This window comes from Crinia signifera, chromosome 2, assembly GCF_055691185.1.
Source record: "Crinia signifera chromosome 2, ASM5569118v1, whole genome shotgun sequence".
NCBI classification, from domain to species: Eukaryota; Metazoa; Chordata; class Amphibia; order Anura; family Myobatrachidae; genus Crinia; species Crinia signifera.
This window is the reverse complement of record NC_139218.1, coordinates 392,526,195-392,549,295: the sequence shown is the minus strand read 5'-3', so window position 1 is coordinate 392,549,295 and position 23,101 is coordinate 392,526,195. Positions and strand designations below refer to the sequence as shown.

Here is a 23,101-nt window from a genome sequence, read left to right as displayed (position 1 = left end):
GGTCTATGCTGCTGGGATCAGATCAGGTGAGAGAGGCTGACATACAGACAGTAGTTTCATATAGGTGATACGCACAGAGGTCTATGCTGCTGGGATCAGATCAGGTGAGAGAGGCTGACGTACAGACAGTAGTGTCATATAGGTGATACGCACAGAGGTCTATGCTGCTGGGATTCCCAATCATTCCTCATGTTGGCTGTAAGGATTTCCTGCAGTAATGACAATACAGACGAGTGTAGCAACATCCCCAAATCAAAGGATAACACACAATGTGACCCAACCGACATGGGATGTAATATTTGTGGGTGATTGTTACGTTAGCATAGAATATAGGCTACATCGGTTCCAGGAATGTGCAGCACGTAAGTCTGTTCTTCGGGGGTCTGATGATGGTATCAACAAACATTGGGACATTGAGGGAGTTGGTGATTGGCTCATGAAGGTACCCATAATGTATAGTTGCTATACAGCAGCCACAGTACTATAAAGTCCATTTTCACAATGGACAGACAGATCAGTTGCAGGTGGACCTTTTCCATGTTAAGCTTCTGCTTGTGTGTCAACCTTTTCCATATTTGACCTTTTTGCTGTCGACCTAGACGTGGTTTAGGAGCTGTCCCCCCACCTCTTTATCAGGAAGAGTGGAGTGCATCCCAGACACTGGAGGATAAATATCACCCCCCACCCTGTGTGCAGTACATCCCAAATATCTTTCTGTCATTCCCATGCAGGACCTGGCTGTGATACATACAGGGGAAATAAAAATACTGTATAATAACATAGGATGGGCATATGGTCAAAAATAAAAACCTCAAAACTTACTTACTGTACTTCCTCCGCTATATCGGGTCACTAGGATTGACCTCTTCAGCACTATGGTGTTCGGGAATTATCAAAAAGTAATAACGCCCTCCAGGCATTCATATACGCCAGGGGAGGAAGGAGGAGTAAGCATGTGAGAGAGGCCAATGCTGGCTGCGGCCAACACGTATGTCTGGATATTCCTCCTGTCACATATGATAGTAATTACTACTACACACAGACACCGGCCCCTTCTGTCTCTGCACACGTGTGTCTATGTGTAACACTGGCTGCGGGTAACACGTATGTCCGGATATTTCACCTGTCACATATGATAGTAATTACTACTACACATAGACTACGGCCCCTTCTATTTCTGCACACGTGTGTCTATGTGTAACACTGGCTGCGGGTAACACGTATGTCCGGATATTCCTCCTGTCACATATGATAGTAATTACTACTACACACAGACACCGGCCCCTTCTATCTCTGCACACGTGTGTCTATGTGTAACACTGGCTGCGGGTAACACGTATGTCCGGATATTCCTCCTGTCACATATGATAGTAATTACTACTACACACAGACACCGGCCCCTTCTGTCTCTGCACACGTGTGTCTATGTGTAACACTGGCTGCGGGTAACACGTATGTCTGGATATTCCTCCTGTCACATATGATAGTAGTTACTACTACACACAGACACCGGCCCCTTCTATCTCTGCACACGTGTGTCTATGTGTAACACTGGCTGCGGGTAACACGTATGTCCGGATATTCCTCCTGTCACATATGATAGTAATTACTACTACACACAGACACCGGCCCCTTCTGTCTCTGCACACGTGTGTCTATATGTAACACTGGCTGCGGCTAACACGTATGTCTGGATATTCCTCCTGTCACATATGATAGTAGTTACTACTACACACAGACACCGGCCCCTTCTATCTCTGCACACGTGTGTCTATGTGTAACACTGGCTGCGGGTAACACGTATGTCCGGATATTCCTCCTGTCACATATGATAGTAATTACTACTACACACAGACACCGGCCCCTTCTGTCTCTGCACACGTGTGTCTATGTGTAACACTGGCTGCAGGTAACACGTATGTCCGGATATTACTCCTGTCACATATGATAGTAATTACTACTACACACAGACACCGGCCCCTTCTGTCTCTGCACACGTGTGTCTATGTGTAACACTGGCTGCGGGTAACACGTATGTCCGGATATTCCTCCTGTCACGTATGAGAGTAATTACTACTACACACAGACACCGGCCCCCTCTGTCTCTGCACACGTGTGTCTATGTGTAACACTGGCTGCGGCTAACACGTATGTCCGGATATTCCTCCTGTCACATATGATAGTAATTACTACTACACACAGACACCGGCCCCTTCTGTCTCTGCACACGTGTGTCTATGTGTAACACTGGCTGTGGGTAACACGTATATCCGGATATTCCTCCTGTCACATATGATAGTAATTACTACTACACACAGACACCGGCCCCTTCTGTCTCTGCACACGTGTGTCTATGTGTAACACTGGCTGCGGGTAACACGTATGTCCGGATATTCCTCCTGGCGCATATGATAGTAATTACTACTACACACAGACACCGGCCCCTTCTGTCGCTGCACACGTGTGTCTATGTGTAACACTGGCTGCTTATTGTCATACACAGGAGCTGAGGCCGGTGTAGAGCTGGATGCTGGTGACCATCGGGAGCTGCAGGAATTCCTCCCAGAATCCAGTGCAGGTCAGTGCTGCTCGCTCTCCTATAATGTGACTTATACCAGACTGCCCCATATCACATTGCCGGACAGAACGGGAGGCCATAGACTGTGCCCGGCGGCTGTTCTGGGTGTGAGCCGGTTCTATGGCTGCTCTATAATATGTTGGGCAATAGATGTGTGACCATCGGGTATGAGAAGGATCGGGCTGCTTCTCTCGTCACATATAATGATTGGAGGCTGTGGTTCTGGCTGTAGGGGGCAGTATGTGAGATGTAAGGACAAATACACAGATGGCTATAGGTATCCTTATAGCAGAGCCTTCTACACAGCATCGCTCAGCTCACTGCTACCCCTTGGTTGGCTCTCCAGATCTTCCATAGGATGGAACTCAAATAGAGATATTATGCCCGTCTATGGACAGGAATCTCCCACCTTGGGGACAGTGTGCATTAGGACCTTTTTCCCTTATCCACCCTTATCACAGGTTGGGGCTGTTTTTGTAAAGAGTTAGATAATAAAATCATAAAAAGGGCACACAGTAAAAACTGCTAGTATAAATGAAAACATTATTTATTCTTACACATTAAAGATCACAGTAAAGGAAAATTATATACGGACATAATAAAATCACCATTAGACATAATGAAAACATAAATTACAAATGCATGAATTATAGGGATAACATGTCCCATCTCCAAGCGGTTCAATAATAATAATTTTTATTGACTGGTTAACGGTCATCCCATGACCATTAATGCCAGAACATCACTTCTGGCATCTTAGTAATGCTGTATCCTTTTAGTAGTAGTGCCACAAAGATCTTTGTCGGGAAATACAGATATATGCACAGCATTAAGCTCCACCCCTATGATGTCACAGTATGCTGGAGGAGGGGGGATCATACTGGCCGCTTTCAGTCTAGGCAACAGCGGTACGCTCCCCCGCCCCTCAGCCGCTGATAGTACTCCAGCACCCGCACCATTGTACTGGAGGGCAGAGAGAGATGGACATTGATGCTTTCTCTTCCCCTCCTTAATAGTGCTTCTCCAGCCCGGTTATTTGTATAGTAGTCAACATCAGCATTCTTTAATCGGGAATGTCAGAATGGTTGTACTGCATTCAGATTTTAGAGCAGGTATTCAGAGTACAACTAAGTTGCTCTAAGGTGTTTCTCCATCCATTTGGCAGGACTCAAGGTGCCCTTTTTTGAACCTCAAGCAACCACTCTCATTTATTTCTTTAATTAATAAGTCAAGATTGCTTTTTCTCCAAGTGATTTTAATCATCCATATATATATATATATATTGTCACAAATTTATAAAAAAAAAGTACCACAATACACAGAATAACATAGAATTGTCATATTAATATCTATCTGTCTGTCTGCCTCTCTTTTACAAAGTTGTGTATATAGGTCCCCTCCTCTTACAGTGGGATTGATATGTTCATTACCCTGTATTGTTAATGCTCCCACATTATTAGCATGAATGTGAGTTACATGAAGAGAGAGGCTGCGCTTATCGTTACTTTTTCAAGATGTTTCTCCTATGTGCGAGGATGTAACATTTAGGCTTCACATTGTTCTACCTACATTGTTTGTCATGAATGCAACTGATAATTATAAACAACGTACCAATATTAAGTAATGGATAAACCAAGGCTGAACCTGTTACCAAAGTTGTGGAAATGGATTCTATCCATCTATATAGCACACCTGTAACTGTCTGCAGGTTTGGATAGCTATCAAATAGCACCTTGTACAGGTTTCTAGCAATCTGGAATGCAATTGTAAGTTCCTTATCTAGACCTGGAGAAATTTGTTTAATTTTAAAATTATTCATAATTTCCTTAATCTCACTGGAACAGATACTATACTTCGTAATACTGTATGTCGTATTGTGGCTTCCACTAATGCACAATCCATGAGATCCTGAATGTAACCTTGATACAACATTCCCCAGATAAGTTCTCTAGCTTGTTCAAAAAAGATTTTATTATAACGATCTCACTTAAGTCGCACGTATTAACCCTTTGATATGTTATTTTTTGTTCTAATGACTGTTGTAATAGTTCCAATACCTTATTACAATCAACATCTTTTCTGAATGTTTTAGTCAAAAGGGAGTTTTCTCTGTATGTGATTACCATGTCGAAGTAATCATTGTGAGGAGGGTGGAAAGTTGGATGGATTTTTAAGACCAAAAGGTTTTAGAATCAATATAATGAAAAAATAGAAGACTGTTAATCCCAAATAATAAGAAATTATAAAAAGGTCATCAATGTATTGACCGTATTGCACAAAGTTTGCACTGATTGGGCTTCCCCAGATAAACTGGTTTTCAAACAAACCCATATAGAGGTTCGCAGAACTAGGGGCAAAACTGGTGCCCATGGCTGTACCATGTTTTTGTAAGTGAAACTGTAAATGAAACAAACATAGTTATGAGATAAAATAAATTGAATTAACTCCAATAAAAACTCCTATTGTATGGTCCCCATCTGAGATCAGAAAAATGGGTTATTTTTGTATACAGGGTCTCTATATCACAAGTCAGCCTCTCGACATTGCCCACGAGTTGTTAAAGTGGGCTATGTCTGTGATGTAGAAACAAGGTTAGACTGGTGGTGTTGCATGTCCCTGGACTCTCAGGTGGTGTGGATCTGTAAGGTAACTAGGGTTAAGAGCATGGACGACGTATGGCAGAGGAATGTGTGGGGTTTCCCTATGGCGCCATAGTGTACATAAAGAGTTGCTGGGTGTCTCCTTTCTTATTCTTTGCTGCACTGTCCTGTGTACTATACCAAGGTTGTTGGCCCTCAGCAGGAAGTCACTGAATCTGAGTTCCTCCCCTCCAGTGTTCATTTTAGTTATGTGATAGTCAGGGTACTGATTTCAGCACTCAGACGTAACCTCGAACAGGCTTACTCCCAGCATGCATTTCCACATATGCAGCACGTGTTCTTCTGGCCTATCCTACTATCTTCGTCTCTGCAAGGGATGATGAATGTGAAATTCTTGTAGGTCTTCATCATATGCTACACAAACTGCTGTAATTCTTGGGTTGCTGTTATTAGATTCCTGCCGATTAGACAATAGTTCCTACAACAAAATAAATCTTTAGTTACCATTGAGAATTTTGGGTAATTGAATAGAATACTTGGTAAATATTGGAATAACAGCATTTGTACGCTTCATACACGTTATCGCCTCTAGTTGGTGTATCAAGGTCACCATAGCTCTGACTAAGCCACCTGGAGATTCAGAGGAGGACTACGACTCCCAGCGGAGACCTCCTAGCCTTGCAATATTAAGGCGGCAGCCTCCATCACTGGCTCTTCAGCGGATTCTTCCAGAGGGGTCCCAGGAGCAGCGGCGTTCTCTCATTGGGTCAGGACAGCGCTATGGTAGCAGGCCTGGGGATGTGTCGTTATTTCATGACTGTGCAGAATTATAAAGAGGAAATGAAGAAAAACTTTTATTTTATTTTAAATATTGATAAACAAAGAGAGAAGTAGCAATGTAATATTTTTATATCCAGTGGAGGTAGAGGTGTGACGTATGACCCCAGAAGTAACCTTTCCAACCAATGACACCAGATGAGGATGAAGATAATTTGAAAAGGATTCATACTAATCTTCAGGGTTCCAGGGAAGTTCTCTTGCTGCAGCCATCTCATGGATTGGGCGTTGCAGTGTTGCCCAGATGCCCCCATCTTAGTTAACCAGTACAGCAGTGTTTTTCAACCACTGTGCCGTGGCATATTAGTGTCCCATGAGCTGTTCTCAAGTGTGCCCCCAGTTCTAGAGATGCCCAAACCAGTTTACAGCCACCATGAGTTCAACTGTTATATACTGGTCTCTTCTTTTCATGTAAAGGGCCAATGTATTTTTTGGTACTTGTGTAATAAATGGGCGCCCAGTTTTTTCATCGGGTCGGAAAAATCGGTTGCATCGCATGCATCCAAATCGCATGCGATGTGACCGACCCGATTTTTACATTGGATTTTATATAGTGTGGCGAGCGCAGCGAGCCACTGAGCTCGAAGCGTGGCGAGCAGACGTGGAATACGAGCCCGAAGCATGGCGAGCGCAGCGGATTACTTAACATGTATTCCGCGGGCGCTCGCCCCGCTTCGGGTTGACGTTGATCGTGGCGTTAACAATGGGGGGGGGTCATTTGACATAATAATTAACCATCAGGGTGGGTATACAAATAAAAATGGGGTCTGGGGGGGCATTTAACATTGGACCGAACGTAAAATCGGGTCTGAGGGGCCATTTAACATTGGGTCCAATGTAAAAATCGGGTTGGGTTTTGTTTTCTGAAAAAATCGATCGCATCTCATCGCATGCCTTAAGTTAAGGCATGCGATAAAACCATCGGGCGCCCAGATATTACACAAGTACCTTTTTTATTTTTATTTTTTTTTTACCTGTGGGGACCAGTGGGATTGTTTTTTCTATTGGGGCCAATAGTTTTGTTGGTTTTTCCTGTTGGGGCCAATGTGTTTTGTCCTGTGAGGGGAACACAGGTGGCATCTGGTGGCTGCAGGTTACACCTCATGTGTAGCACAGTATTTACTAAGACTTCATGGTTAACTGATGGTGTAAGGATTATGCACCGCAGCCTATCAGATATTGGCTTTCATGTGACTGAATGTACTATCAAAGCTGAATGGCTACTCTTGTGTATAAGGTGTATTCTTGTAACGTAAGTGTTTCATTGGTCTTTATAGCCAATCTTTACACACAGGTACTAGACTGGGGGGTATTCAATCCTCACCGCTATTTCCGATGGGGGAAATAGTGCTGGGCGCTTATTCAGTGCTGTCGTTCCCGACAGCATTGAAGAGCAAGATCGACAGAACGGACCCGACTTGCTGAAAACGGCCATGGATTGTGGTGATCAAGGCCACATCTCACCAATCCACGGCCATTTTCACAGACACGGCCCCATTTCGCCGATCTGCAGGTGGAACATTGAATCCTGCCTACCGATTAACTGGCGAGCGGGCCGAAAACGGGCCAGAGTCACAGCTATCAGGACGTACAGTCGGGACCTGGCATTTTGCACATGAGTTCGCTATATGTGAACTCCCATATCCAAAATGTTCTGAATGACAGACACAAAATTATGAAAATCATGATTAGAACAACAATCGTTATTTATATGGCACTTTTTTCTGTAGCACAGAGGTTTACAGCACAAAGAAAACAAACCAAAATATAGGGAACATAATGCACACAATGAGCTTAGTATGGGGTGGTGCAGCTATTTTGAAACGTTCCACTGATTACTTAAGCCACCCACAAAAGTGAGCATGTGAGGCGGCCATATTGGATGCGTTACATGGGTAACCATGGATGGAATGATCAGTGCCTTGAAGATATTACTTAAAAGGGCGAAATTACAGTATACTAAAGCTAGAGGCAGAGGCATCAGTTTTCAAGTATTTTTTTTAATACCACTCACCGATGTACTAGGTGAGGCAGCCATCTTGGGTCCTCTGCAAAGGTTACAATGTGTGAGGTAAACATGGTGAGATTCCCTTGCTATTTGACTTAAGATTTGAGTGCTATACAATCTTTGCATAGTACTTTTTACATACTATCTACATTCGATTTGCACTATATAGTCATTGTTGCCCTGTCTATCTGGGTTTCGATTTATGCTGTCATTGGAGCGCGCATCGGGATCGCAAGGTAAAAAACCAGTGCGATCTGCATGCGATTTTGACTCTATAGTCAAAGTCTAATGTCAAATCTCACCGTGTGTAATATATAAGTACTGCATAAATAGATCCATGTGGTGTTCATCCCACCCACAAAAAGAACCATCAGTGGCAGCCATCTTGGCTGCACTGCATAGGTTGCATCTGGCAAGTAGCAGAAATAGAACATCCAGGTGCAGGAAATTAATAAAACAAAAGCATAAAACAGGAGGATTGAAACTATGATAAGAGCGCTATAAAATCTATCGCGCAGTAAATAATAACTTTGGAGGAAACGGCTACAAGTCGCATGACTCGGCCTGGCCTGGCCCCTCCATCATGCGAGTGTACATGCGGAAGTTTGCTGTGGGACTGGCTGCAGCACAGAACTGCCCCTCAATCCCCAGTGCCTGGGGTTCTAGGGGCAAAAGACGGAAAGTAGTAATACTACATAATGTGAGTAGGCCAAAATCCAAATTCAGTTTAAAGGGTGTTATTCAGAGTGGATCTTTGCTGTGCGAATTCGCAAGCCTATCGGTTATGGAATAACTGCGCACACGTACAGACCGTAGTACGCGAGCCCAAACAGCGTATAATCTAATTGCATTCCCCTTGCAATTTGACTGAGAGGAAACCGCCATTTGTGAGTGACTCCCGCCCGTTTTCTGGGAGTGTCGGGAAAAGCGCAGGTGTGTCCAGGCCTTTTCCGGTAGGGTCTGTGTCGGACTCAGTCATCCTGATTTTGTCGCACACAGACTGGGAAATCACTTGATAGTGAGTGACTTGCGTAGGGGTTTGCAGAGGGCCGCCGATCAGCGATCCATTTGCGGATTTGCGCATGGCGGGATTTCTCACTGTGTGGGTGGCGGCTATGTGATCGCAGGGCTCGGAATGTCCCACAACTGTGATCAGGTCTGAATAACCCCCATGGTTTGGTTCTAGCACCATGCTTTTGATGCTATAAAGATGCAGGCTTCAATATGGCAGGCTATCAAATAATTCACTTATGAAGGAGATGTTGGTGCATAAGAAGCAGATGCATTTCATGCTTACGGGACTTGTACATAGGGCGATGTGAGGGCTATTACACATGAAGCATGGATCACTCTGTGTGTATGACCCCTGGCAATGTGTGTACTCGCACGCCGCTATTGCCTGACTAGATATATACTGCATGAATGCTTCCGTCTGCAGTGGTGTCTCCGGGAACATGGCCGCCTTCTCCCCAGTCAGCAGCTCTCAGTCCATCCACCTATCTATGGCAGGAGTCACAGCAACAATGACTGCTGGTAAATGACAGGGGTAATTAGGCAGATGGGTACAATGACAGGGGGTCACTCCATGTGTAGTTTATATGTCTGACATAATCACTGTGTATAATATCCCCAATCTCAGTCCCTAGTAATGTGCTGTGTATTATATATGGGCACACATGAGGATGTGGTTACACATTATCACCATACAGACAGTCCCTTACACTGCGTGTAGTCCCAGAGTAATCACTGTATAATATCCCCAATCTCAGTCCCTAGTAATGTGCTGTATATTATATATGGGCACACATGAGGACGTGGTTATACATTATCAGCCATACAGACAGTCCCTTACACTGCGTGTAGTCCCAGAGTAATCATTGTATAATATGCCCAATTTCAGTCCCTGGTAATGTGCTGTATATTATATATGGGCACACATGAGGATGTGGTTACACATTATCACCATACAGACAGTCCCTTACACTGCATGTAGTCCCAGAGTAATCACTGTGTATAATATCCCCAATCTCAGTCCCTGGTAATGTGCTGTGTATTATATATGGGCACACATGAGGATGTGGTTACACATTATCAGCCATACAGACAGTCCCTTACACTGCGTGTAGTCCCAGAGTAATCACTGTGTATAATATCCCCAATCTCAGTCCCTAGTAATGTGCTGTATATTATATATGGGCACACATGAGGATGTGGTTACACATTATCAGCCATACAGACAGTCCCTTACACTGCATGTAGTCCCAGAGTAATCACTGTTTCTATCTCGAGTCCATAGGAGACACAGGGCTTACGCTGGGTATAGGTGGTGATGGACCTGGCAGGCACCAAACGGGATAAACAAAATCCTAAGCCTCCGGGAACTGGGCTCCTCCCCTCCTATACCCCGCCCCCGCCTCAGGCCACCAGTTTTTCGTTTGGTGCGGCAGGAGCAGCACCTTTGAAACGGGGGGCTGCCTTTGGCAGCCCGTTTTTATTATTTATTTTAACTAGGGCAGGCAGCGTTGGGCGTCTTGTGAGACGCCCGCGCTGCCGCCCCAACGACTCCCAGCGCCGGCGGCCGCAGCACCACGACTGGGTGAGTGACCTCGGCCGGGATCCTCCGCAGCGGGACCCACAGCCGCAAGCCGGAAGCTGGGAGCAGGTAAGAGGCGCTAGGCGCCTATCGCGGCTTACAGCTCCGGCGGCTGGGGACCGCTGGACTGTGCTGATCGGGCGGGGACCGGGTCGCTCGTTCCCCCGCTAGACCACCAGGGTATCAGGCAACGGAGCGCAGCACAGGCAGCGGTCAATCCCTAGAGGGATCCCCGCTATTTGCCTGATGCTGCGGGCGGCCATTTTCCCTGGGGGCTTTAGTATCAGCAGGGGGAGGCAGGCTCACTCCGTTAGCCCCTCCCCCGGGTCTGCTGGCGCCTTCTCTGCAGAGTTCCCGCCGCAGGCTTTCCTCCGCCCTCTCCCTCCCTGCACAGGACGCGGAGCAGCCATCTTTGCCTCAGCCGCGCTGCCTGCTGCACCTCCGGAGACGCTGGGCTATCCCCTGTATACCTCTCCTCCACAGGTCAGGCTATACAAGCTTCCTCCTGCCAGCCTTGGGGCTTTGGTCAGTGAGAGGTGCTGCATTTATTATTTTTCTGTGCATTGTATGCTCTGAAGTGCTGTGTGTAAGTGCTGTAACCTTACACCCCCTGTGCTGCAGTGCCCACTTCAGCCACTTCTCACACCTTATAGGGTTGTGGAGATTGTAGTGTGCCTCAGGTTAACATGTCCAGAAAGGCACCTAAGGAGGGGGGAGCTCCTTTGCTGCGCACTTGCACTTCCTGTGCTGCAGGCTTGTCAACACATGACGAAGTGTTTGATGGCCTTTGCGCATGCTGTCATAGGCGTCAGCAGCAGCCTTCAGCCGCCTCATCTATTACTGAGCCAGCTTGGGCTTCGTCCCTCACCCAGGTCATGTCGCAGCTGGTGGACCGCCTTACATCTGCTCCTCCTGCGCAGCCTGCTCCGCAGGCGGCTCCTTCCGCTTCAGCCCAGAGTGCTTTACCCCCCATGTTGGAGCCTCCCTGGGTTAGCTCCCTAACGGCCTCGGTTCAGGGGTTACAACAAATGTTGTCCAAACAACCGGCTAAGCGCCCAGCATTGCTCAGGGACGACCCTCCTCAGCTTTTAGGGGACACTGACACAGACACAGACTCTGATCAGGGGGATACGGGTTATAACCCTCCCGACGCTGACCCTGCTACAGATCCCCAGGACCCCCTCCTCCTGACATAGATGTGGAGGCCCTTGTTAAGGCTGTCAGAGAAACTTTTGACTTGGCAGAGGATGAAGTCCCGGTGTCTAAGGGCCCGGTCTTTAAACGTAAAAAGAAGGTTTCCTCCTTCTTCCCTAGATCCGATCAACTGGAGGATATCTTGGAGGAAGCATGGACTACCCCTAATCGTAAATTTCAGCTCCCCAAAAGATTTCCCACTCTTTATCCCCTCCCCCCGGGGGACAGAGTTAAATGGGAAAGTCCGCCTCCAGTGGATGCCCATGTGGCACGCTTGGTAAGAGCTTCTACTTTGCCCATTCCTAACACCGCTTCTTTGAAGGACCCCACCGACAGGAAGCTAGAAAATTTCCTAAAGGTCATTTATTCACATGCAGGGGCTGTCGATAGGCCGGCCTTGTCCTCAGCATGGGTCACTAGGGCGCTTTCAGAATGGGCAGACTCCCTCGTCAGGGGCCTATCTGAAGGTACACCCCGGGAGGAACTCTTACCTTTAGCAGGCAGGGTCCAACAGGCTGCAGCTTATTTAGGAGAAGCTGCCCTAGATGCGGGAGTTCTCGCTTCCAAGGTCTCGGCTTCCGCCATTGCAGCAAGACGGGCTTTATGGCTCCGTTCCTGGCGGGCGGATGCTGACTCCAAAAGGGCTTTGGAGGCTTTGCCGTTCACTGGGACTATCCTCTTTGGCCCAGAACTGGACAAAATAGTGGCTACAGTAGCGGCTTCAAAGACTGCCTTCCTGCCATCTACAGCGGCTCCGCGACCTCGTACTACTTCCTTTCGGGCCTTTCGACCTCAGGGCAGGGCACGGGGTCAGCCATTTCCAAGATCACAGCCTCATACTTCCAGACCGCCTAAACAGCGAGGACGTCAGGCCTGGTCTACCCGTCGCCCCGAGCCCAAGCAGCCAGACAAGCCGTCTGCCTGACGGGGCGGACCTCCACCTGGGGGACCCCAGGGTGGGAGGTCGTCTGCTGAGATTTTCCACCGCATGGCTGGACACAACAACAGACGGTTGGGTCCGCGATGTCGTCACGCGAGGTTATGCTCTCACGTTTCGCCATCGCCCTCCCTCTCAATTCTTTTCCATCAATCTACCAAAGGATCCCATCAAGGCAAGTGCCCTCAGGGACTCCGTTCAGTCCCTTCTTCGAACTGGGGTCATTGTACAGGTTCCCCCATTGCAACGGGGTCTAGGATTCTATGCCAGCCTGTTCTTGGTTCGGAAGCCCAGCGGGGCCTATCGACCAATACTGAACCTGAAATCTCTCAATCGGTTCCTCCGGGTTCCGAAGTTCCGGATGGAATCCTTACGCTCCATCATACTGGCCTTGGAACCGGGAGATTTTCTGGCATCCCTGGATATCCAGGATGCCTACCTTCATGTCCCCATTCGCCAAAATCACCAGCGGTACCTGCGGTTTGCTCTACTGGGCGAGCACTTTCAGTTTTGTGCGCTGCCCTTTGGTCTCTCAACTGCCCCTCGTGTATTCACAAAAATCATGGCAGTCATGGCAGGACATCTCAGACGTCAGGGGGTCAGAATTCTCCCTTATTTAGACGACCTTCTGCTGCTGGCTCAGTCTCCGGAGGAACTCCAGGATCACATCCACAGGACAGTGACCCTTCTACAAAGTCACGGTTGGATTATCAGTTGGTCAAAATCTGCTATCCTTCCATCTCAACGGATGGTCCATCTAGGAGCCCTCCTGGATTCCAGACTTCAGAGGGTTTTCCTGCCAGAGGACAGGCTTCAGACACTCCAGTCCAGGATTCGAGATCTTCTCAGACACCGGTCGGTTTCCATTCATGCCTGCATGCGGGTCTTGGGCTCGATGGTTTCCACCTTCGAGATGGTGGAATATGCCCAATTCCACTCCCGCCCGCTGCAGTGGGAGCTTCTGACCCAGTGGAACGGGTCACACCGTCTCATCAGGGCGCAGAGGATTGTCCTCTCCCAGGAGCTACGTCTGTCCCTCACGTGGTGGCTCCTCTCCCGAAACCTACAGATGGGACGCCCCTTTTGGATCCAGGACTGGGTACTTCTTACGACAGACGCCAGTCTGAGTGGATGGGGGGCAGTCACCTGTCAGAGATCCTTCCAGGGGTTGTGGACGGCAAGGGAGAGCCAGCTCTCCATCAACTGCCTGGAACTAAGGGCGGTATACCGAGCCCTATGTCTAGCCCTCCCGTTGCTGCGGGGTCACCCTGTTCAGGTCCAGTCGGACAATGCTACGGCTGTAGCATACATCAATCACCAGGGAGGAACTCGCAGCCGGGGGGCCATGGCAGAGACCAGGTGCATCTTCCAGTGGGCGGAGAAACACATCCCGGCCATATCTGCAGTATTCATACCGGGGGTACTGAATTGGGAGGCGGACTTTCTGAGCCGCCAGACCCTCCACTCCGGGGAGTGGTCTCTTCATCAAGACGTGTTCGACCTGCTCGTAGACAGATGGGGAGCTCCGGAAGTGGACTTGATGGCCACTCGTCACAACCGCAAGGTCCAGAGGTACGGGTCTCGCACCAGAGATCCAGGCGCCTGTCTCACAGACGCTCTATCGGCACCTTGGCCATTTCATCTAATGTATGTGTTCCCCCCGATATCTCTCCTTCCCAGGGTCCTTCGCAAATTCAAAGCCGAAGGAGGAAGCTTGATCCTCGTCGCTCCAGATTGGCCCAGGAGGCCCTGGTACGCGGATCTCCTGGGGATGGCAATGGACCTACCATTCCATCTTCCTCTACGACCAGATCTCATCAGTCAGGGTCCTTGCCTGCACCCGGATCTGCCCCGCCTCCGTTTGACGGGGTGGCTCTTGAAACGTCCCTCTTGCGGGCGAAGGGTTTTTCCTCAGGAGTAATCCGGACTATGCTTCAAGCACGTAAGCCGTCTTCAGCAGGTGCTTATTATAGGATCTGGAGAGCCTTCTTTGCTTGGAGTGCGACAAGGGGGCTGGATCCCAGCCGTTTTAGGCTATCTAGAATATTATCTTTCCTGCAGACGGGCTTGGAAGCTGGTTTACGTCTTTCTTCTCTAAAAGTGCAGATCTCTGCGTTGTCTGTCCTGTTTCAGAGAAGACTGGCGCTACTACCGGATGTTCGTACCTTCCTGCAGGGGGTTATCCGAATACAGCCTCCGTTTGTCCCTCCGGTGGCCCCGTGGGACCTCTCCCTGGTTCTCCAGGCTCTACAGTCTCCTCCATTCGAACCGTTGCGTTCGATTGATCTTCCATGGCTCACTTGGAAAACTATTTTCCTGCTAGCTATTGCTTCGGCTCGACGAGTGTCCGACTTGTCGGCCCTGTCGTGGCGTTCCCCTTATCTTGTCTTCCATCCAGACAGGGCAGTTCTTCGAACTCGCCCCTCTCATTTGCCTAAGGTTGTCTCGAGGTTCCACATCAACCAGGAGATTGTGGTCCCTGCCTTCAGGTCTCCTGAGCAATCGGCCTCAGAATCTTCTTTGGATGTGGTTCGCGCACTTCGCATCTATGTAAAGCGTACGAAGTCAGTTCGTAAATCAGATGCTCTCTTTGTCCTTTACGCTGCTCACAAGCGAGGTTGGCCGGCGTCTAAACAGACATTGGCTCGGTGGATCAGATCCACCATCCGCCAGGCCTATAGGGACTCTGACCTTCCGGTCCCTGATGGGATTCGGGCTCACTCCACGCGGTCGGTTAGTGCTTCTTGGGCTGTCCGCGGTGGGGCTACTGCGGAGCAGCTGTGTAGGGCGGCTACTTGGTCGTCCCCCAGTACCTTTTTGCGCTTTTACGCGTTTGACACCTTTGCTTCCGGGGACTCTGCTTTTGGAAGGAGTGTCCTTAGCGCGGCTCAGGCGCGTCCCCACCCCTGAGAGGTTGCTTTAGGACGTCCCAGCGTAAGCCCTGTGTCTCCTATGGACTCGAGATAGAAAAGGAGATTTATGTTCTTACCTGTTAAATCCTTTTCTTCGAGATCCATAGGAGACACAGGGATCCCTCCCTGACGCGCCTGCTTTTATACTTTTCACTGCATTTTATAGATTTTTGCGGTTAGGTTAGGCCTGTTTTTGTGTGTGGCCTTGTATGTTGCATGTTTTCTTCCTTCTCTCTTTGCTCCTGCCTTGGGCTTGTTTACTTTAAAAAAACTGGTGGCCTGAGGCGGGGGCGGGGTATAGGAGGGGAGGAGCCCAGTTCCCGGAGGCTTAGGATTTTGTTTATCCCGTTTGCTGCCTGCCAGGTCCATCACCACCTATACCCAGCGTAAGCCCTGTGTCTCCTATGGATCTCGAAGAAAAGGATTTAACAGGTAAGAACATAAATCTCCTTATAATATCCCCAATCTCAGTCCCTGGTAATGTGCTGTATATTATATATGGGCACACATGAGGATGTGGTTACACATTATCAGCCATACAGACAGTCCCTTACACTGCGTGTAGTCCCAGAGTAATCATTGTATAATATGCCCAATCTCAGTCCCTGGTAATGTGCTGTATATTATATATGGGCACACATGAGGATGTGGTTACACATTATCAGCCATACAGACAGTCCCTTACACTGCGTGTAGTCCCAGAGTAATCGTTGTATAATATGCCCAATCTCAGTCCCTGGTAATGTGCTGTATATTATATATGGGCACACATGAGGATGTGGTTACACATTATCACCATACAGACAGTCCCTTACACTGCGTGTAGTCCCAGAGTAATCACTGTGTATAATATCCCCAATCTCAGTCCCTAGTAATGTGCTGTATATTATATATGGGCGCACATGAGGATGTGGTTACACATTATCACCATACAGACAGTCCCTTACACTGCGTGTAGTCCCAGAGTAATCACTGTGTATAATATCCCCCAATCTCAGTCCCTGGTAATGTGCTGTGTATTATATATGGGCACACATGAGGATGTGGTTACACATTATCAGCCATACAGACAGTCCCTTACACTGCGTGTAGTCCCAGAGTAATCACTGTGTATAATATCCCCAATCTCAGTCCCTAGTAATGTGCTGTATATTATATATGGGCACACATGAGGATGTGGTTACATATTATCAGCCATACAGTCAGTCCCTTACACTGCGTGTAGTCCCAGAGTAATCACTGTATAATATCCCCAATCTCAGTCCCTGGTAATGTGCTGTATATTATATATGGACACATGAGGATGTAGTTACACATTATCAGCCATACAGACAGTCCCTTACACTGCGTGTAGTCCCAGAGTAATCACTGTATAATATCCCCAATCTCAGTCCCTGGTAATGTGCTGTATATTATATATGGGCACACATGAGGATGTAGTTACATATTATCAGCCATACAGACAGTCCCTTACACTGCGTGTAGTCCCAGAGTAATCATTGTATAATATGCCCAATCTCAGTCCCTGGTAATGTGCTGTATATTATATATGGGCACATGAGGATGTGGTTACACATTATCAGCCATACAGACAGTCCCTTACACTGCGTGTAGTCCCAGAGTAATCACTGTGTATAATATCCCCAATCTCAGTCCCTAGTAATGTGCTGTATATTATATATGGGCACATGAGGATGTGGTTACACAGTATCAGCCATACAGACAGTCCCTTACACTGCGTGTAGTCCCAGAGTAATCACTGTGTATAATATCCCCAATCTCAGTCCCTAGTAATGTGCTGTATATTATATATGGGCACATGAGGATGTGGTTACATATTATCAGCCATACAGACAGTCCCTTACACTGCGTGTATCCCCTGAGTAATCACTGTGTATAATATCCCCAATCTCAGTCCCTAGTAATGTGCTGTATATTATATATGGGCACACATGAGGATGTGGTTACACACTATCAGCCATACAGACAGTCCCTTACACTGCGTGTAGTCCCAGAGTAATCACTGTATAATATCCCCAATCTCAGTCCCTAGTAATGTGCTGTATATTATATATGGGCACACATGAGGATGTAGTTACATATTATCACCATACAGACAGTCCCTTACACTGCGTGTAGTCCCAGAGTAATCACTGTATAATATCCCCAATCTCAGTCCCTGGTAATGTGCTGTATATTATATATGGGCACACATGAGGACGTGGTTACATATTATCAGCCATACAGACAGTCCCTTACACTGCGTGTAGTCCCAGAGTAATCACTGTATAATATCCGCAATCTCAGTCCCTGGTAATGTGCTGTATATTATATATGGACACATGAGGATGTGGTTACATATTATCAGCCATACAGACAGTTCCTTACACTGCGTGTAGTCCCAGAGTAATCACTGTGTATAATATCCCCAATCTCAGTCCCTGGTAATGTGCTGTATATTATATATGGACACATGAGGATGTGGTTACATATTATCAGCCATACAGACAGTCCCTTACACTGCGTGTAGTCCCAGAGTAATCACTGTGTATAATATCCCCAATCTCAGTCCCTGGTAATGTGCTGTATATTATATATGGGCACACATGAGGACGTGGTTACATATTATCAGCCATACAGACAGTCCCTTACACTGCATGTAGTCCCAGAGTAATCACTGTATAATATCCCCAATCTCAGTCCCTAGTAATGTGCTGTATATTATATATGGGCACACATGAGGATGTGGTTACACACTATCAGCCATACAGACAGTCCCTTACACTGCGTGTAGTCCCAGAGTAATCACTGTGTATAATATCTCCAATCTCAGTCCCTAGTAATGTGCTGTATATTATATATGGGCACACATGAGGATGTAGTTACATATTATCACCATACAGACAGTCCCTTACACTGCGTGTAGTCCCAGAGTAATCACTGTGTATATATCCCCAATCTCAGTCCCTAGTAATGTGCTGTATATTATATATGGGCACACATGAGGATGTGGTTACACATTATCACCATACAGACAGTCCCTTACACTGCGTGTAGTCCCATAGTAATCACTGTATAATATCCCCAATCTCAGTCCCTAGTAATTTGCTGTATATTATATATGGGCACACATGAGGATGAGGTTACACATTATCACCATACAGACAGTCCCTTACACTGCATGTAGTCCCAGAGTAATCACTGTATAATATCCGCAATCTCAGTCCCTGGTAATGTGCTGTATATTATATATGGGCACACATGAGGATGTGGTTACACATTATCACCATACAGACAGTCCCTTACACTGCGTGTAGTCCCATAGTAATCACTGTATAATATCCCCAATCTCAGTCCCTAGTAATTTGCTGTATATTATATATGGGCACACATGAGGATGAGGTTACACATTATCACCATACAGACAGTCCCTTACACTGCGTGTAGTCCCATAGTAATCACTGTATAATATCCCCAATCTCAGTCCCTAGTAATTTGCTGTATATTATATATGGGCACACATGAGGATGAGGTTACACATTATCACCATACAGACAGTCCCTTACACTGCATGTAGTCCCAGAGTAATCACTGTGTATAATATCCCCAATCTCAGTCCCTGGTAATGTGCTGTATATTATATATGGGCACACATGAGGATGTGGTTACACATTATCACCATACAGACAGTCCCTTACACTGCGTGTAGTCCCATAGTAATCACTGTATAATATCCCCAATCTCAGTCCCTAGTAATTTGCTGTATATTATATATGGGCACACATGAGGATGAGGTTACACATTATCACCATACAGACAGTCCCTTACACTGCATGTAGTCCCAGAGTAATCACTGTATAATATCCGCAATCTCAGTCCCTGGTAATGTGCTGTATATTATATATGGGCACACATGAGGATGTGGTTACATATTATCACCATACAGACAGTCCCTTACACTGCGTGTAGTCCCAGAGTAATCACTGTGTATAATATCCCCAATCTCAGTCCCTAGTAATGTGCTGTATATTATATATGGGCACACATGAGGATGTGGTTACATATTATCAGCCATACAGACAGTCCCTTACACTGCGTGTAGTCCCAGAGTAATCACTGTATAATATCCCCAATCTCAGTCCCTGGTAATGTGCTGTATATTATATATGGGCACACATGAGGATGTGGTTACACATTATCACCATACAGACAGTCCCTTACACTGCGTGTAGTCCCATAGTAATCACTGTATAATATCCCCAATCTCAGTCCCTGGTAATGTGCTGTATATTATATATGGGCACATGCGGATGTGGTTACACATTATCAGCCATACAGACAGTCCCTTACACTGCGTGTAGTCCCAGAGTAATCACTGTATAATATCCCCAATCTCAGTCCCTGGTAATGTGCTGTATATTATATATGGGCACACATGAGGATGTGGTTACACATTATCAGCCATACAGACAGTCCCTTACACTGCGTGTAGTCCCAGAGTAATCACTGTGTATAATATCACCAATATCAGTCCCTGGTAATGTGCTGTATATTATATATGGACACATGAGGATGTGGTTACACATTATCACCATACAGACAGTCCCTTACACTGCGTGTAGTCCCAGAGTAATCACTGTGTATAATATCCCCAATCTCAGTCCCTAGTAATGTGCTGTATATTATATATGGGCACACATGAGGACGTGGTTACATATTATCAGCCATACAGACAGTCCCTTACACTGCGTGTATTCCCTGAGTAATCCCTGTGTATAATACCCCCAATCTCAGTCCCTGGTAATGTGCTGTATATTATATATGGGCGCACATGAGGATGTGGTTACATATTATCACTATACAGACAGTCCCTTACACTGCGTGTAGTCCCAGAGTAATCACTGTATAATATCCCCAATCTCAGTCCCTGGTAATGTGCTGTATATTATATATGGGCACACATGAGGATGTGGTTACATATTATCAGCCATACAGACAGTCCCTTACACTGCGTTTAGTCCCAGAGTCATCACTGTGTATAATATCCCCAATCTCAGTCCCTGGTAATGTGCTGTATATTATATATGGGCACATGAGGATGTGGTTACACATTATCACCATACAGACAGTCCCTTACACTGCGTGTAGTCCCAGAGTAATCACTGTATAATATCCCCAATCTCAGTCCCTGGTAATGTGCTGTATATTATATATGGGCACATGCGGATGTGGTTACACATTATCAGCCATACAGACAGTCCCTTACACTGCGTGTAGTCCCAGAGTAATCACTGTATAATATCCCCAATCTCAGTCCCTGGTAATGTGCTGTATATTATATATGGGCACACATGAGGATGTGGTTACACATTATCAGCCATACAGACAGTCCCTTACACTGCGTGTAGTCCCAGAGTAATCACTGTGTATAATATCACCAATATCAGTCCCTGGTAATGTGCTGTATATTATATATGGACACATGAGGATGTGGTTACACATTATCACCATACAGACAGTCCCTTACACTGCGTGTAGTCCCAGAGTAATCACTGTGTATAATATCCCCAATCTCAGTCCCTAGTAATGTGCTGTATATTATATATGGGCACACATGAGGACGTGGTTACATATTATCAGCCATACAGACAGTCCCTTACACTGCGTGTATTCCCTGAGTAATCCCTGTGTATAATACCCCCAATCTCAGTCCCTGGTAATGTGCTGTATATTATATATGGGCACATGAGGATGTGGTTACACATTATCACTATACAGACAGTCCCTTACACTGCGTGTAGTCCCAGAGTAATCACTGTATAATATCCCCAATCTCAGTCCCTGGTAATGTGCTGTATATTATATATGGGCACACATGAGGATGTGGTTACATATTATCAGCCATACAGACAGTCCCTTACACTGCGTTTAGTCCCAGAGTCATCACTGTGTATAATATCCCCAATCTCAGTCCCTGGTAATGTGCTGTATATTATATATGGGCACATGAGGATGTGGTTACACATTATCACCATACAGACAGTCCCTTACACTGCGTGTAGTCCCAGAGTAATCACTGTATAATATCCCCAATCTCAGTCCCTGGTAATGTGCTGTATATTATATATGGGCACACATGAGGATGTGGTTACACATCATCACCATACAGACAGTCCCTTACACTGCGTGTAGTCCCATAGTAATCACTGTGTATAATATCCTCAATCTCAGTCCCTGGTAATGTGCTGTATATTATATATGGGCACATGAGGATGTGGTTACACATTATCACCATACAGACAGTCCCTTACACTGCGTGTAGTCCCAGAGTAATCACTGTATAATATCCCCAATCTCAGTCCCTGGTAATGTGCTGTATATTATATATGGGCACACATGAGGATGTGGTTACATATTATCAGCCATACAGTCAGTCCCTTACACTGCGTGTAGTCCCAGAGTAATCACTGTATAATATCCCCAATCTCAGTCCCTGGTAATGTGCTGTATATTATATATGGACACATGAGGATGTAGTTACACATTATCAGCCATACAGACAGTCCCTTACACTGCGTGTAGTCCCAGAGTAATCACTGTATAATATCCCCAATCTCAGTCCCTGGTAATGTGCTGTATATTATATATGGGCACACATGAGGATGTAGTTACATATTATCAGCCATACAGACAGTCCCTTACACTGCGTGTAGTCCCAGAGTAATCATTGTATAATATGCCCAATCTCAGTCCCTGGTAATGTGCTGTATATTATATATGGGCACATGAGGATGTGGTTACACATTATCAGCCATACAGACAGTCCCTTACACTGCGTGTAGTCCCAGAGTAATCACTGTGTATAATATCCCCAATCTCAGTCCCTAGTAATGTGCTGTATATTATATATGGGCACATGAGGATGTGGTTACACAGTATCAGCCATACAGACAGTCCCTTACACTGCGTGTAGTCCCAGAGTAATCACTGTGTATAATATCCCCAATCTCAGTCCCTAGTAATGTGCTGTATATTATATATGGGCACATGAGGATGTGGTTACATATTATCAGCCATACAGACAGTCCCTTACACTGCGTGTATCCCCTGAGTAATCACTGTGTATAATATCCCCAATCTCAGTCCCTAGTAATGTGCTGTATATTATATATGGGCACACATGAGGATGTGGTTACACACTATCAGCCATACAGACAGTCCCTTACACTGCGTGTAGTCCCAGAGTAATCACTGTATAATATCCCCAATCTCAGTCCCTAGTAATGTGCTGTATATTATATATGGGCACACATGAGGATGTAGTTACATATTATCACCATACAGACAGTCCCTTACACTGCGTGTAGTCCCAGAGTAATCACTGTATAATATCCCCAATCTCAGTCCCTGGTAATGTGCTGTATATTATATATGGGCACACA

The 23,101-nt window shown here is 46.3% G+C and overlaps 1 protein-coding gene across 5 annotated transcripts in view; it reads left to right on the top strand.

The window, feature by feature from the left end:
• The window catches only part of LOC146058238 (uncharacterized), a 232,965-nt gene that overhangs the window by 186,556 nt on the left and 23,308 nt on the right, over window positions 1-23,101 (top strand). For all 5 annotated transcript variants that reach the window (XM_083170401.1, XM_083170400.1, XM_083170402.1 and 2 more), the window contains one exon: window positions 2,504-2,578. In XM_083170401.1, coding sequence (XP_083026527.1) covers window positions 2,504-2,578 — 75 coding nt within the window. The remainder of the gene's footprint in view (window positions 1-2,503; window positions 2,579-23,101) is intronic.